At 38.6% G+C, this 17,563-nt stretch overlaps 2 protein-coding genes across 8 annotated transcripts in view; one reads left to right on the forward strand and one right to left on the reverse strand.

Annotated features, from left to right (window-relative positions):
- Positions 1-17,563, forward strand: part of CENPL (centromere protein L) — a 104,937-nt gene that overhangs the window by 57,045 nt on the left and 30,329 nt on the right. For all 5 annotated transcript variants that reach the window (XM_089910968.1, XM_089910980.1, XM_089910970.1 and 2 more), the window contains one exon: positions 1-17,563. This exon is cut by the window's left edge; it is cut by the window's right edge and continues 30,329 nt beyond it. The gene's annotated coding sequence lies outside the window, so the exon portion shown is untranslated.
- The window catches only part of KLHL20 (kelch like family member 20), a 78,490-nt gene that overhangs the window by 17,719 nt on the left and 43,208 nt on the right, over positions 1-17,563 (reverse strand). For all 3 annotated transcript variants that reach the window (XM_022565225.2, XM_089910921.1, XM_022565227.3), the window contains 3 exons: positions 16,943-17,058; positions 10,706-10,889; positions 2,105-2,248 (listed from right to left, as the gene is read on the reverse strand). In XM_022565225.2, the coding sequence (XP_022420933.1) occupies positions 2,105-2,248; positions 10,706-10,889; positions 16,943-17,058 (444 nt within the window). The remainder of the gene's footprint in view (positions 1-2,104; positions 2,249-10,705; positions 10,890-16,942; positions 17,059-17,563) is intronic.

The raw sequence follows: 17,563 nt of genomic DNA on the forward strand, positions 1-17,563 counted from the left end.
ACAGTTTTTAGCATCTGCTCTGTTCCTTTGTTTTCATTTTCTTCTTCATGGACTCCTATTATCTGTACAGTGGATTTTTACCTGTCTTCAATATTTGTTGCTGTCTCAAATCCTTTTTACCTCCTTATTTCTTTTTGACTTTAAAACTTTCCTCTTTTTCACCTTCTATTTGTCTTTTGGCATTATCTGTTTTGCTTATTTGTTCTAATTTAACCCTTCATTCTAAAGTGATTTTTTCTTACATTTCTAATATTTTTTTGAGTTTTGTCATCTCATTTCTGAGCTTTTCAGATTCTGACTTGTGTGCTTTCATGTCTTGCACTGTTTTCCTAATGCCTTTTAGCATATTTTTGAAATAGTTGATTACAGTTTTGATCTGTTCTGTAGTTGTATCTTTCTGGTATGCTTTCATTCTCTATAGAGACGTAATTGCTGCTTATTCTCTCTTCATATATTAACTTTAATGGGATCTAGCCTCAACACCTTTCTGTTGCTCATTTTTACATGAAATGAGTTTTCCTGAACTCTTAGAAGAAAGAGTGGTTTGTGCTAATATTTCCAGTTTCATGGAGTTCCCTCTTTTTTTTTTTTTCATGTAGCATTAAAAAATATAGTGGTTTGCCTACTGAGATGTATTGGCTTTATTCAATACTCCTACTTTTAACCTGGCCTTCTTTTCACTGTATCTGTTGTCCTTGTCCTGCTCAATTTTGACTCTGCTCCCAGAAGTGTGGGCCCTGTCCTGGAAAGCCATCTTGGCTGGTCAATTTTGAGGGTTCCTAGTGACTAGATGGCTCTAGCACAACTGGTTCTCAACTGGGGTGATTGTGCCTCCAACCCCACCCCCCAGGACATGTGGCAACGTCTGGGGACATTTTTGGTTATTACAACCAGGCATGTACTAGTGGCACTTAATCGGTAGAGGCCAAGGATGCTGTTAAACACCCTATAGTGCACAGGACAGCCCCTCCCTCACCCAACAAAGAATTCTTTGTTGCATCTCCCTCCCTCTTGCATCTCCCTTCCACCCTATCTAAAATATGTTACTCCATTTTCTTCTGGCATAAAGTATTGCTTCAAAAAATCTGATAATAGGGGCTTCCCTGGTGGCCCAGTGGTTGAGAATCCGCCTGCTGATGCAGGGGACACGGGTTTGAGCCCTGGTCTGGGAAGATCCCACGTGCCGTGGAGCAGCTAAGCCCATGCACCACTACTGACCCTGTGCTCTAGAGCCTGCAAGCCACAACTACCAAAGCCTGTGCACCTAGAGCCCGTGCTCTGCAACAAGAGCAGCCACTGCAATGAGAAGCCTGCACATGGCAAGGAAGAGTAGCTCCCACTGTCCACAACTAGAGAAAAGCCCATGTGTAGCAACGAAGACCCAACGCAGACAAAAAGAAAAAAAAAAAGTATACAGTAAATTATGGCAACCCACCAAGATTTCCCCAAGTGTACTTCAAGAATTAATGAGAGGGGCCAGGGACTTCCCTGGTGGTCCAGTGGGTAAGACTCCATGCTCCCAATGCAGGGGGCCTGGGTTTGATCCCTGGTTGGGGAACTAAGATCCCACATACCGCAACTAGAGAGCCGGCATGCCTCAACTACTGAGCCTGCACGCCGCAACTAGAGAAGCCCTGCTACAAAGACCCTGCGTGCCACAACAAAGTCCCAGCGCAGCCAAAATAAACAAACAAATAAATAAAAACTTAAAAAAAGAATTAATGAGAATCCACATACAAAATACCTTGGAGTTTTTATAAGGTATGCTACACAAAGAATGATTGCTTTAATCATTTTTTCTGGAGGAAGTCTGAGCAAAGTTATTCCAATTACTGGGGAAAAAAAATCAGAACAGATTTCAGAAGTGGTATCCTTGATATCATATATAAAATGAAATTTAAAATATGATTCCAACACTTCAATGTTAGGCTCAGTCAGTGTAACACATAATTTAAAAAACTGGGTTATATCTTTCATCTTCCTAGACTTTAAAGTTAACTGAAAACTTTTTCCTTAAAGCCCATGGGAAATCTACTGAATAGTGAATCCCTAGTGTCCTAAATTGTTTCTTTTAAAAAACTGAAAATGACTTTAAAAAAATCACCTCTCAACGATGTTGAGGCAAGACACTCCATCCTGGCCACCCACAGCATAGAGAAAGCCTCCAAGCACAGCCACACCAACACTTGTCCTGCAGGTGCTTGTAGGAGCAACATCACTGCTCCATTGGTTTGTTTTGGGGTCATACCTGCAGAGAACATGTCAAGAACACAGTTCGTATTACACAAAGAGGGCTATGTTTATACATGCAATGATATATGATATACATATTCTTTCCCCAAATATGGGCTGATAAATAACTAAATATGTGATAGTCTAATTTATATATAGTTTTTGAAATTCAGTTTTACTTAAAAAGTTACATATAAATATATTTTCTTTAAAAATTTTTTTCAGAATGTTATAGATAAAGCTAAAATTCTCTTTGAGTTCCACCCAACTTCTGTTCTTTTCCCATTTTGATTTCGTGTACATCCTTCAAGATTTTTTGGTAAAATTCTTTTAAATAGGTATATATCTATCCACATATATATATTTCTTTATATGCAAGCATGTTTTCTGTACATAAATAATGCCACATATTATGCATTACTTTTTCACTCAATATATTTCTGAGATCTATTCATAATAGATATAGCTCTAGATTTCTCTTGAACTATTTAATTATATTGTGTGTGCCATATATTATTTAAATCATATTTCTATTGATGTATCCTTACATTGTGACATTTTGTTATTAAAAACAGTAATCACCCTTGTATATTTCTCCTTGTGCAATGGATGATGAGAAGCAGAATCACGGAGCAAAGAGTATATTCATTTTTTTTTTAACATCTTTATTGGAGTATAGTTGCTTTACAATGTTTGGTTAGTTTCTGCTGTATAACAAAGTGAATCAGCTACACGTACACATATATCCCATATCCCCTCTCTCTTGCATCTCCCTTCCACCCTCCCTATCTAACCCCTCTAGGTAGTCACAAAGCACCGAGCTGATCTCCTTGTGCTATGCAGCTGCTTCCCACTAGCTATCTATTTTACATTGGGTAATGTACATATGTCCATGCCACTCTCTCACTTCGCCCCAGCTTACCCTTCCCCCTCCCCATGTCCTCAAGTGCATTCTCTATGTCTGTCTTTATTCCTGTCCTGCCCCTAGGTTCATCAGAACCTTTTTTTTTTTTTTTTTTAGATTCCATATATATGTGTTAGCATACGGTATTTGTCTTTCTCTTTCTGACTTACTTCACTCTGTATGACAGAATTTAGGTCCATCCACCTCACTACAAATAACTCAATTTTGTTTCTTTTTATGGCTGAGTAATAATCCATTGTATATATGTGCCACATCTTCTTTATTCAATCATCTGTCGATGGACATTTAGGTTGCTTCCATCTCCTGGCTATTGTAAATAGAGCTGCAATGAACATTGTGGTACATGACTCATTTTGAATTATGGTTTTCTCAGGGTATATGCCCAGTAGTGGGATTGCTAGGTCATATGGTAGTTCTATTTTTAGTTTTTTAAGGAACCTCCATACCATTCTCCATATCAATTTACATTCCCACCAACAGTGCAAGAAGGTTCCTGTTTCTCTACACCCTCTCTAGCATTTATTACTTGTGGATTTTTTGATGATGGCCATTCTGACCAGTGTGAGGTGATACCTCATTGTAGTTGTTTATTTTTATTTTTTTGTGGTACGCAGGCCTCTCACTGTTGTGGCCTCTCTCGTTGCGGAGCACAGGCTCCGCACGTGCAGGCTCAGCAGCCATGGCTCACAGGCCCAGCCGCTACGCGGCATGTGGGATCTTCCCGGACCAGGGCACAAACCCGTGTCCCCTGCATCGGCAGGCGGACTCTCAACCACTGCGCCACCAGGGAAGCCCCCTCATTGTAGTTTTGACTTGTATTTTTCTAATGATTCGCGATGTTGAGCATCCTTTCATGTGTTTGTTGGCAATCTGTATATCTTCTTTGGAGAAACGTCTATTTAGGTCTTCTGCCCATTTTGCGGTTGGGTTGTTTGTTTTTTTGATATTGAGCTGCATGAGCTGCTTGTATATTTTGGAGATTAATCCTTTGTCAGTTGCTTCGTTTGCAAATATTTTCTCCCATTGTGAGGGTTGTCTTTTCGTCTTGCTTATGATTTCCTTTGTTGTGCAAAAGCTTTTAGGTTTCCTTAGGTCCCATTTGTTTATTTTCGTTTTTATTTCCATTTCTCTAGGAGGTAGATCAAAAAGGATCTTGCTGTGATTTATGTCATAGAGTGTTCTGCCTATGTTTTCCTCTAAGAGTTTTATAGTGTCTGGCCTTACATTTAGGTCTTTAATCCATTTTGAGTTTACTTTTGTGTATGGTGTAAGGGAGGGGTCTAATTTCATTCTTTTACATGTAGCTGTCCAGTTTTCCCAGCACCACTTATTGAAGAGGTGTCTTTTTTCCACTGTATATTCCTGCCTCCTTTATCAAAGATAAGGTGACCATATGTACGTGGGTTTATCTCTGGGCTTTCTATCCAGTTCCATGGATAAATATTTCTATTTCTGTGCCAGTACCATACTGTCTTGATTACTGTAGCTTTTGGTATAGTCTGAAGTCAGGGAGTCTGATTCTTCCAGCTCCATTTTTCTTTCTCAAGATTGCTTTGGCTATTCAGGTCTTTTGTGTTTCAGTAGAAATCGTGAAACTTTTAGTTCTAGTTCTGTGAAAAATGCCATTGGTAATATGATAGTGATTGCACTGAAACTGTAGATTGCTTTGGGTAGTACAGTCATTTCCACAATGTTGATTCTTCCAATCCAAGAACATGGTACATCTCTCCATCTTTTTGTATCATCTTTCATTTCTTTCATCAGTGTCTTATAGTTTTCTGCATACAGGTCTTTTGTCTCCTTAGATAGGTTTATTCCTAGGTATTTTATTCTTTTTGTTGCAATGGTAAATGGGAGTGTTTTCTTTATTTCACTTTCAGATTTTTCATCATTAGTGTATAGGAATGCAAGAGATTTCTGTGCATTAATTTTGTATCCTGCTACTTTACCAAATTCATTGATTAGCTCTAGTAGTTTTCTGGTAGCATCTTTAGGATTCTCTATGTATAATATCAGGTTATCTGCACACAGTGACAGTTTTATTTCTTCTTTTCCGATTTAGATTCCTTTTATTTCTTTTTCTTCTCTGATTGCTGTGGCTAAAACTTCCAAAACTAAGTTGAATAACAGTGGTGAGAGTGGGCAACCTTGTCTTGTTCCTGATCTTAGAGGAAATGGTTTCAGTTTTTCACCATTGAGAATGATGTTGGCTGTGGGTTTGTCATATACGGACTTTATTATGTTGAGGTAGGTTCCCTCTATGCCTACTTTCTGGAGAGTTTTTATCATAAATGGGTGTTGAATTTTGTCAAAAGCTTTTTCTGCATCTATTGAGATTATCCCATGGTTTTTATTCTTCAATTTAATTTGGTGTATCACATTGATTGATTTGCATATATTGAAGAATCCTTGCATCCCTGGGATAAACCCCACTTGATCATGGTGTGTGCTCCTTTTAAGGTGCTGTTGGATTCTGTTTGCTGGTATTTTGTTGAGGATCTTTGCATCTATGTTCATCAGTGATATTGGCCTGTAGTTTTCTTTTTTTGTGATATCTTTGTCTGGTTTTGGCATCAGGATGATGGTGGCCTCGTAGAATGAGTTTGGGAGTGTTCCTCCCTCTGCTATATTTTGGAAGAGTTTGAGAAGGATAGGTGTTAGCTCTTTTCTAAATGTTTGATACAATTCACCTGTGAAGCCACCTGGTCCTGGGCTTTTGTTTGTTGGAAGATTTTTAATCACAGTTTCAATTTCAGTGCTTGTGATTGTTCTGTTTATATTTTCTATTTCTTCCTGGTTCAGTCTCAGAAGGTTGTGCTTTTCTAAGAATTTGTCTGTTTCTTTCAGGTTGTCCAATTTATTGGCATATAGTTGCTTGTAGTAATCTCTCATGATCCTTTGTATTTCTGCAGTGTCAGTTGTTACTTCTTCTTTTTCAGTTCTAATTCTGTTGATTTGAGTCTTCTCCCTTTTTTTCTTGATGAGTTTGGCTAACGGTTTATCAATTTTGTTTTATTTCTGATCTGATCTTTATGATTTCTTTCCTTCTGCTAACTTTGGGGGTTTTTTGTTCTTCTTTCTCTAATTGCTTTAGGTTTAAGGTTAGGTTGTTTATTTGAGATTTTTCTTGTTTCTTGAGGTGGGATTATATTGCTATAGACTTCCCTCTTAGAACTGCTTTTGCTGCATCCCATAGGTTTTGGGTTGTCATGCTTTCATTGTCATTTGTTTCTAGGTATTTTTTGATTTCCTCTCTGATTTCTTCAGTGATCTCTTGGTTATTTAGTAGCATACTGTTTAGCCTCCATGTGTTTGGATTTTTTAGTTTGTTCCCTGTAATTTATATCTAGTCTCATAGCATTGTGGTCGGAAAAGACAGTTGATATGATTTCAATTTTCTTAAATTTACCAAGGCTTGATTTGTGCCCCAAGATATGATCTATCCTAGAGAATGTTCCATGAGCACATAAGAAAGTATATTCTGTTGTTTTTGGATGGAATGTCCTATACATAAAAATTAATGTCCATCTTGTCTAGTGTGTCATTTAAAGCTTGTGTTTCGTTATTTATTTTCATTTTGGATGATCTGTCTATTGGTTAAAGTGGGATGTTAAAGTCCCCTACTATTATTGTGTTGCTGTTGATTTCCCCTTTTATTGCTGTTAGCATTTGCCTTATGTATTGAGATGCTCCTATTTGGGGTGCATAAATATTTACAATTGTCATATCTTCTTCTTGGATTGATCCCTTGATCATTATGGTAGTGTCCTTCTTTGTGTCTTGTAATAGTCTTTATTTTAAAGTCTATTTTTTCTGATATGTGAATTGCTACTCCAGCTTTCTTTCAATTTCCATTTGCATGGAATATCTTTTTCCATCCCCTCACTTTGTCTGTATGTGTCCCTAGGTCTGAAGTGGGTCTTTTGTAGACAGCATATACACGGGTCTTGTCTTTGTATGCATTCAGCCAGTCTATGTCTTTTGGTTGGAGCATTTAATCAATTTACATTTAAGGTAATTATCGATATGTATGTTTCTCTTACCATTTTCTTAATTGTTTTGGGTTTGTTTTTGTAGGTCTATTCCTTCTCTTGTGTTTCCTGCCTAGAGAAGTTCCTTTAGCATTTGTTGTAAAGCTGGTTTGGTGGTGATGAATTCTCAGTTTTTGCTTGTCTGTAAAGGTTTTAGTTTCTCTCTTGAATCTAAAAGAGATCCTTGCTGGGTAGAGTAATCTTGGTTGTAGGATTTTCCCTTTCATCACTTTAAACATGTCCTGCCACTCCCTTCTGGTTTGCAGAATTTCTGCTGAAAGATCAGTTGTTAACCTTATGGCGGATTTCCTTGAATGTTATTTGTTGCTTTTCCCTTGCTGCTTTTAATATTTTTTCTTTGAATTTAATTTTCGATAGTTTGATTAATATGTGTCTTGGCATGTTTCTCCTTGAATTTATCCTGTATGGGACTTGCGGTGCTTCCTGGACTTGATTGACTTTCCTTTCCCATGTGAGGAAAGTTTTCAACTATAATCTCTTTAAATATTTTCTCAGACCCTTTCTTTTTCTCTCCTTCTTCTGGGATCCCTATAATTCGAATGTTGGTGCGTTTAATGTTGTCCCAGAGGTCTCTGAGACTGTCCTCAATTCTTTTCATTCTTTTTTCTTTATTCTGCTCTGCAGTAGTTATTTCCAGTATTTTCTCTTCCAAGTCAGTTATCTGTTCTTCTGCCTCAGTTATTCTATTGATTCCTTCCAGAGAATTTTTAATTTCATTTATTGTGGTGTTCATCATTGTTTGTTTGCTCCTTAGTTCTTCTAGGTCCTTGTTAAACATTTCTTGTGTTTTCTCCATTCCATTTCCAAGATTTTGGATCATCTTTACTGTCATTACTCTGAATTCTTTTTCATGTAGACTTCCTATTCCCTCTTCATTTGTTGGGTCTGGTGGGTTTTTACCTTGCTGCTTCATCAGCTGCATAGTTCTCTGTTAGTGGAGCTGGATCTCAGTGTTGATTGATATTACGTGGGGCCAGGAGGTCTCTGGTGGTCCAGTGTCTTGAACTTGGCTCTCACACCTCAGAGGCTCAGGCCTGACACCAGGCCGGAGCACCAACACCCTGTCAGTCACATGGCTCAGAAGAAAAGGGAGGAAAAAAGAAAGAAAAAAATAAAGTAAAATAAAATAAAGTACATAAAAAAATTAACATAAAAAATAATAATTAAAAAAAGAGAGCAACCAAACCAATAAACAAATCCACCAATGATAACAAGTGTTAAAAACTAAACTAAGATAAACATAAATATCAAAAACAAGTCAGCTGCAGACAGCAAACCCTAAGTCTACAGTTGCTCCTAAAGTCCACCACCTCAATTTTGAGACGATCTGTTGTCTATTCAGGTATTCCACAGATGCAGGGTACACCAAGTTGATTGTTGGGATTTAATCCACTGCTCCTGAGGCTGCATGGAGAAACTTCCCTTTCTCTTCTTTCTTTGCACAGCTTTTGGGGTTCAGCTTTGGTTTTGGTCCCACCTCTGTGTGTAGGTCACCCTTAGGCATCTGTTCCCCACCCAGACCTGAGGCACCTTTTCCCCATCCAGACAGGAGGGGGTTAAAGCAGCACCTGATTAGGGGGCTCTGGCTCACTCAGGCTGGGTGGAGGGAGGGGTACGGTAGTCATAATGGGAATGCGGGGTGAGCCTGTGGCAGCCGAGGCCAGTGTGACATTGCAACAGCCTGAGGCATGCCGTGTGTTCTCCTGGGGAAGTTGTCCCTGGATCATGGGACCCTGGCAGTGGCAGGCTGCACAGGCTCCCACGGTGGGTGGTGGATAGTGTCCTGTACTTGCACACTGGATTCTTAGTGGACGGCGGCGGCAGCCTTAGCATTTCATGCCCATCTCTGGGATCCAAGCTGATAGCCGCAGCTTGCGTCCATCTCTGAAGCTCGCTTAGGCAGTGCTCTGCCTTCTGTGGGCACAGAGGGAAGGAATTGCCTCTCTTTGTGCACCCAAAACAATGGTCTCTTGCCTCTTTGGCAGGTCCAGACTTTTTCTCGGACTCCCTCCTGGCTAGCTGTGGCGCACTAGCCCCCTTCAGGCTGTGTTCATGCAGCCAACCCCAGTCTTCTCCCTGGGATCTGACCTCCGAAGCCCGAGCCTCAGCTCCCAGCCCCCACCCTCCCCAGTGGGTGAGCGGACAAGACTCTCAGGCTGGTGAGTGCTGGTCGGCACCGATCCTCTGTGCAGGAATCTCTCCGCTTTGACCTCTGCACCCCTGTTGCTGTGCTCTCCTCCGTGGCTCTGAAGCTTCCCCCTCCACCCCCCGTCTCCGCCAGTGAAGGGGCTTCCTAGTGTATGGAAACTTTTCCTCCTTCACAGCTCCCTCCCAGAGGTGCAGGTCCCATCCCTATTCTTTTGTCTGTGTTTTTCCTCTTTCCTTTTGCCCTACCCAGGTACGTGGGGATTTTCTTCCCTTTTGGGAAGTCTGAGGTCTTCTGCCAGCATTCAGTAGATGTTCTGTAGGAGTTGTTCCACTTGTAGCTATATCTTTGATGTATCTGTGGGTAGCGAGGTGATTTCCATGTCTTACTCCTCCACCATCTTGAAGGTCCCCCTCTTCATTTTTAAACTTTTTTTATTTAAAAGCATGATTTATTTTCTCGTCTTTCTTATTTTCAAATGAATGCACATAAGTTATAATGTATATAAATCTGCCTCTGAATATTACTTTAGTTGCAGACCACACATATTGATATTCATGGGCTTCACTGTTATTAAGTTGTAAATATGTAATCATTTCCACCCTTATTTAGTTAACTCAATTTGTTTTTAAGTGTGCTTTTTTTTTTTAAAAACTTCTATGGAGCTGATCCCTCTGTTGTTGTTGTTTTTTCTTTCCAACTATACAATCTGTATCTCTAGATCTTGATATGCTGCAGGGTTTCATAGATATGTTTGGTAAGTATCAAGAACACAGCTGAATGAAAAAGGGTTGGATGAGAACAAGAACCTAGAAGTTATTAAAAAATAAATTATTGTAGGTTTCTAATGTGCCAGGCATTGTCACAGATATGGGAAAAGACATTTCAATAAACAATTACAGCCAATGTGATATGTACAAGTATGTTCAAAATACTTGTGAAAGATCAGAGGACTGAGTAACTAACCTGTCTCTATGGTGCCAGAGAAGGAAGGCTTTATATAAGAAGTAACATTTGAATCTTGAAAAGATATTCCAGGGAAGAACGAACAGCATGCATATATATAGGCAAAGAGGCACGAAAGAGGACAGCATGTCTAAGGAACTGCAAACAATTTGGTGGATCTGCACTAGCGTGTTTAGGGAATAGTGGTGTGCCAGGGGAGACAGACTGGAGAAACAGGTGGAGGTCAGATCATAAAGGACTTGTATGTCACAGTAAGTGGTCTAGGCTGCCAGCTAGTGCCACAGACACAAAACTAAAGCAACACGTTACATCTGTTTCTAATTAACATCTCAAACAAAACAATATGAATAGAAGAGAAAAAAATTTCAAATTGACCCTACTTACCTTTCAACACTATTGAGATAAGAGGACCCATCATGGCCTCCTACTGCATATAACAGGTCATCAAGAACACTGACCCCAACTCCACATCGCCTTTTGCTCATTGAAGCTACCATTCGCCATTCATTGGTCTGTGGATCATATCGTTCAACACTGGAAATGGCATCTCCACTGCACCAACCACCAACTGGGGAAGTAACAAATGATCAGGAGAATACCTGTCCTAAAGCATAGAATGTATCACTCACTGCTAACTTTTATTTGGTTAAGTCCTAATGCTTGGACTTACCAAACGCCTCTAGAAGCAGGTTAAAACATGAGTTATGATTTTTACTTATTCCACTGGGATTGCTATAATCTTTAGAATTTTCTAAATAAGTTAGTATTAGGTCCATTTTACAGAGGAGGGCAAGGACACCAATTCAAATTATATTGGGAAGTAATGTGGCATTTAATGGCTAGAACATTGAATTTAGTTAGAAAACTAGGGCTTGACTGTTGCCTCTACATAAATGTAATGTATTATCAAAAACCAAAAGAAGAACCATACCTCAGAAGCCTGTTTAAAAAAAATTTTTCTTTTATTCTATTAGGGGAGAGGGATTTCGGCTCATCTGCTCATGACCTCATCTTGTGACTAAATACAAAAATTCTTACGACTTATAAAATGTTTTGCCTTCTGTTTAATCTGCAGTCTGTACTGAATTCTACAATATCCAACATGACATTCAGGATCAGAAAACATTTTGAAGAAATTACATTTTTCATAAGTAAGTAATACTCAGAATAACAGGTTCAAACTGAGTTCAATAAAGCTTCTCTGAGTGTTCCCTGAAAAAAAGTGTAATTACAGCAGATAAATTTAATTTGTTATTCTTTAAAATCATCTCTATTTCAATCTAAAATAAGAGCTAGATTCTGGAGCTTAAAAAGTGAAGTCTAAGGATAACTTAACCTCAAAACATTTGAAAACTAATGGTTTCTTGGAGGTCTCAATAACTTCCTGAGCCAGAATAAAATGCGAATGTTTCTAACCTTCTTCTGGTGGATTTGAAAACTCAATCCTTATTTCAAATCTCAATATGCTGTATACATTTTATTATGATTTCATTTAAATTAGGATATTCAACTAATACTAAATCACAGTAAGTTTTGTCTATATTAATTTGCTTAAATTTGAATTCTGTTCTGGGATATATACCTGGAGTTTCAATATCAGAGAAAACATCTTAACTTCCAACATAAAATTTGGCTGCAAATGTGAGGGTTATAAGCACTTGAGACAAATCAAACAGCCTAATTATTAAACCTCAGGCACAATTTATAATGAAAGCTATTAAAACCAGCTGTTTATTGGATTACACGGCTCCAAATCAAGTTAATTATCACTTCATAATCTATGTTCTTTGATACTAAAGAAAAAAAATAGGCCGTTAGGAAATCAAATTTAAACCTTTCCTGTGACCTGGGGAAAAAAGCAAAGGAAAAAGTTGTTCAATTCCACTGCCTCATGGCAATTTTATGTGCATTATGATTTCCAAGGCAGCAGGTGATGGCATAACAGGGACAGAACTAGCTGTTATTACAAGCCAGTACACTGTACTTAGCAAGATAAAGTGTATGCATAGTTTCTGCTGTGAGAACTCTCAATTTGTGTTAAGTGATGTACTTAAGACAAAATATTGCTGAAAAGGTGACATATAGTTTTATATGCGTGAGATGTTGACTGTGAAAAGAATTACTTCACAGACAGATTTGATCAAAAAGTGTTACCTTAAAGTAGGCAACTTTCACAAAGTGTCTGGAATAAGGATCAGTGAACTGAATACTAAAAAAAAAAAAAATCCCCAACAAAAAAGAAGCACAGAATTGAGAAGCATCAAGAAACCTAATGGAAACCAAGAGGACAAACCAGAAGACATCAGTAGGAGTAAAATGCTGAGTAATAAAACTACTGAGATTATAGATTTGATCTTAGGCTTCCAGGATGAAGAAATGAAGACTCAATTTTCCAAAGTTAAGTGAGAACTGGTAATTTGGCATTCCAAAGATAATGAAAAAATTGCAATAAAAACCAAAGCAAATTAAGGATTAAGTTTTAAGTAGAGACAGGTGGGTCAAGATCTAAAATAATGTCAGTGGAACAGTATCACTCAAGAATAGAGGTCAGATCTGGGTAGCATAAAAAGACTGAGAAAGCAGGGAAAACCAATACAGTTGTAAGAAAAAGACCTAATGGTTTTTCTCTACAAATGAAAAAGGAAACTTTTAGTTTAATAGTGTAAAAGAGGTGACAGACAATTTAACTTTTCTTCTTTATGTTTTTCTGTGTTAACAAATATTTCTATATTTCATGTGTATTCACTTCTATAATCAGAAAAACTTTAAAAAAAGTGTTATTTACAAATAGGTTGTTGTGGGACTTCCCTGGTGGTCCAGTGGTAAAGAATCCACCTTCTAGTGCAGGGAACACGGGTTCAATCCCTGGTCAGGGAACTAAGATCCCACATGCTACGGGGCAACTAAGCCCGCACCACAGCTACTGAGCCCGTGTGCCTCAACCAGAGAGCCCGTGTGCTGCAAACTACAGAGCCCATATGCTCTGGAGCCTGTGCACCACAACTACAGAGCCCAGGTGCTCTGGAGCCCACGCCACAACCAGAGAGAAAACCTGCACCCCACAACTAGAGAGAGGGCTGTGCACTGAAACAAAGAGCCCGTGCTGGGGCTTCCCTGGTGGCGCAGTGGTTGAGAGTCTGCCTGCCGATGCAGGGGACACAGGTTCATGCTCCGGTCTGGGAAGATCCCATATGTCGCGGAGCAGCTAGGCCCATGAGCCATGGCCGCTGATCCTGCGTATCCGGAGCCTGTGCTCCGCAACGGGAGAGGCCACAACAGTGAGAGGCCCGCGTACCGCAAAAAAAAAAAAAAAAAGAGCCCGTGCTGCAATGAAAGATCCCACATACCGCAACGAAGATCCCACATGCCGCAACTAAGACCCGACGCAGCCAAAAATAATAAATAAATAAATTAAATATTAAAAAAATATAAAAATAGGTTATCTTTCATGCACAAACTGACATTAGCAATCCATTATTGTTTTCCAATTTTCCTTTTCCATTAATCATGATGGGTCGATGCTAATTTCTCACTAGTGTTCCTCAGGATCAACAGCATGCAATTAATCTTTATTGATGCCTGCTCTGACAAGATTGCTATACAATCTGGAACCTACAAAAATAAATCAGAAATGGTCCTTGCTCTGAAGTAGTTAAAAATATAGTAGAGGAATCAGATACCCAATCAGCAATATGAAATTATGAGATTACTAGCAAGAGTTTGAGATCATGGGGCTTCCCTGGTGGCACAGTGGTTGACAGTCCACCTGCCGATGCAGGGGACACGGGTTCGTGCCCCGGTCTGGGAAGATCCCACATGCCGCGGAGCGGCTGGACCCGTGAGCCATGGCCACTGCACTGAGCCTGTGCGTCCAGAGCCTGTGCTCCGCAACGGGAGAGGCCACAACAGTGAGAGGCCCGCGTACCGCCAAAAAAAAAAAAAAAAAGTTTGAGATCATGAAATTGATCCAATTTAACTGGCTTCTAAAGAAGGCAAAGTGTGATTTCATTAATACCATGATTTAATCAACAGAGGCAAATGAGATTTTAGTGAAGATGGTTACACATTGAAAACATGGCACCTGACAATTTATAATCATGTTATATTGGAAGAATATGGTAGGAACCAGCAGGATAAAGATGGCAGCTGTTGAGTAATTCAAGTCAAGTTTAAATTTCTATTTAATGGAGTTACATTATTGTCTCTCAGCATCCCCAAAGGTGTACCTTGTCTAGTTCCACTGGATTGGTAACCCCCACTGAATCCATAAAGAACCCTGGACCTGAAATGTATTGTACTTTCCATAAACCTATTTGGCTTAGTTTCTAGCTTTTGATCATAGGAAGGTTCTCTTCTGTTCCATTTTCTCCTGAGTTCCCATTATCCTCCCCTCTTCCTTAATCTAGTTCTTAATTCACTGCCAGAATATTCTGAGGCTGATGAAACAGTAGTATACTGTCATCCCTTCTCCAGATACCATAACAGCCAAATAAAATAGTTAATAGATCTTGATAACAATGGATATACCTCCACAAAGATGGCCCTACTAGTACTAGAATTCCTGAAACCAACATGACATCATGAAAATAAACCTTAGGTACCAAATAATTAGATCTTGCATCCTTCTAATTAAAAAAAAAAATAGATAACTGACTTTCATAATTGGGGAAACAGAAACGCTGATGTAATTTATAGCATTCTTGTATGTATAGGGAGCTGGCACATAAACTACTTTTATAAATAAAAGACATTTAACAATATAATTTATCTAGTTTAACCAACAAAGCTAAACAAATGTTATAAAGACCTCCCTGGGAACTTCACCAGATCTGGCAATGAATTTATTCACCGATTTATGGCAACTATAGATGGTATGTGGGAGTGAGGAGGCAGATGTACATAGGTGTGAGCATGCAAGCAGGCAGACTCACATGAGTATGTGAATATGTACCTGTGCATGCATATATAGGAATGAAAGTCATAGGAATAAATAAGAATGATAACAGAAATAAATCTATTAATAACAATAAACAAGAGACAGGATACTGAGAGTATGGGAGAATTCAGTACATGATGAATTAATAATCAAGTTTGAAATCTAAAACAGGAATGAAGGAATCTTTCAAAAGAGAAGGAAAAAGCCCGATGAGGATTAGACAGAAAAAGAAAATGTGGCATCAATTTTCTTCTTGAAGAAATGCTACAGTCCTCTATGTGAAGAAATTTAGATGAAAAAATTTAAAAAGGAGATCTCAAACATAAATTATCAAATTTTTCTTCTAAAAATGTAGGGAAAATACATTCCCACAGGCCAAGAGAAAATAAAATTGAAGGGAAAAAGATAGGCAAGTGGTTAGGCTGAAGGGAAAGGATACTATGCCCCAGTGATTACATAGAATTCCCTGATGAAAAGGAATAGAACACTTAACATATCAAACAGAATCCGAGGAAGCCTACACTTAATAGCCATGGAATTACTGAAATGTGGGAGCATAAATACAAAGAATACAATAGGTTCCAGCTAGTTCCATGAATCAGGATTTGAAAAAAATTTTGAAGAGAAAGAACTTGCTATAGACTGAATGTGTCCCTCTGAAATTCATATATTGAAATCTATTCCTCAATGTGATGGTATCAGGAGGTGAGGCCTTAGGGAGGTGCTCTGCCACCATGAATAGAATTAGTACTCTTACAAAAGAGACTTCAGAGAGATTCCATGCCCCTTCCTCCACATGAGGACATAGCAAAAGATGAAAAGACGGAGTCTATGAAGAAGGACAAAGTGGGCCCTCACCAGACACCAAAATCTGCCGGCACCTTGATCTTGTACTTGCCAGCCTCTAGAACTATAAGAAATAAATTTCTGTTGTTTATAAGCCACCCAGTATATGGTTTTCTGTTATAGCAGTCTGAACGGACTAAGACAGAACTAGTGAGAAGTTTTACCAAACAGTGAGAAAGTTGTTATTCAAGTGACTAAGAGAGCTGAATTTATGTGCACAGAAGTGAAATATCTAAGATTGAAAGTTCTCAGATATTTAGGGGCAGACAGTGGGAGCAGAATGATACAGCAGGATGTCTTGGGCTCAGTCTAGCTCAGGAGAGCTAGGAAACAGTGTAACTGTTTAATGTAAGGTAATGTTTCTTGACAGTTCCATGTAATTATGAGGTGACTGGCACACTGGAATATAAAATTCACGCATATGATTTATTATAACAAAACATCCACTGCATGACATTTTTAGATTTATATAAAAATGCAGCACTCTTTTGGAGAGCACCAGTGTTGGATCATGAGTTAAGAGTCAAGATACATCATAAGTTATTTTTTGTTTGTTTTTAAAAGGTGTGAACATTTTTTTTTTACAATTAAAAAAATATATTTTATTTTTTTGGCTATGTGCTGCACAGCATGCTGGTTCTTAATTCCCCAACGAGGGACTGAACCTGTGCCCCAGGCAGTGGAAGCACAGAGTCTTGACCACTGGACCACCAGGGAAGTCCACATCATAAATTATTATGCATTTCTTACAGATATCACAACCGACCAAAGGATACTCAAATGACAGTCTCTCAAGTGGGAAAATATTCAGTTTAGTCACAGTGTATTAAGATCCAAACCTGCAAAGAGTACTTCTCCACATCGAATAGGTTTCCGTGGTCTTGTCCTTGGTCCTTGCATTAGTGGTCGTTCTTGAGGCAATAGAAGATAGTTTTTAGCCTCATCTACCAAGTCTCTGTGGAAAAATTCTGCCGTTATTCCAAATGTCTAAATAATATTGTTAGTCAAATCCCAATATGGTTAAGGAATATGTAAGATGGCAAAGGGGAGCAAGCATAAATCAAACCAAATCATGAATGCCAGCCAACATTAAAAAGGTAACAAACATGAGAGCAATGATGCCAGTCACACTGTGAGCTGTGAATTGATTGGTATTTCCATCATGACTTCATATCTTACCGCAAATTTAGCCTAAAACTCAACATGCTTGATGCTAACAATAACTTATGGGAAACTAAAAATTACAAGTTAATTATCAGCCTGCATAGTTACTGCTTTCTAATGAATTTTACTAGATTTTGCAGGATACTGGCAAAGTAGCACATCAGCCATGACACTAGATATTTGCTAGATTAAAGTAACAAAACTAGGTCAAAAATTGGATTGCTAAAAAGAAACACTATTGTCATTTAATATTAATTTTCTATCTAGTACTGTATGAATAGTTTATTCTCAACAAG

The sequence above is a fragment of the Delphinapterus leucas genome, chromosome 1 (assembly GCF_059928025.1).
Source record: "Delphinapterus leucas isolate spDelLeu-1000000601 "Yukka" chromosome 1, BTC_Dleu_Yukka2, whole genome shotgun sequence".
NCBI classification, from domain to species: domain Eukaryota; kingdom Metazoa; phylum Chordata; class Mammalia; order Artiodactyla; family Monodontidae; genus Delphinapterus; species Delphinapterus leucas.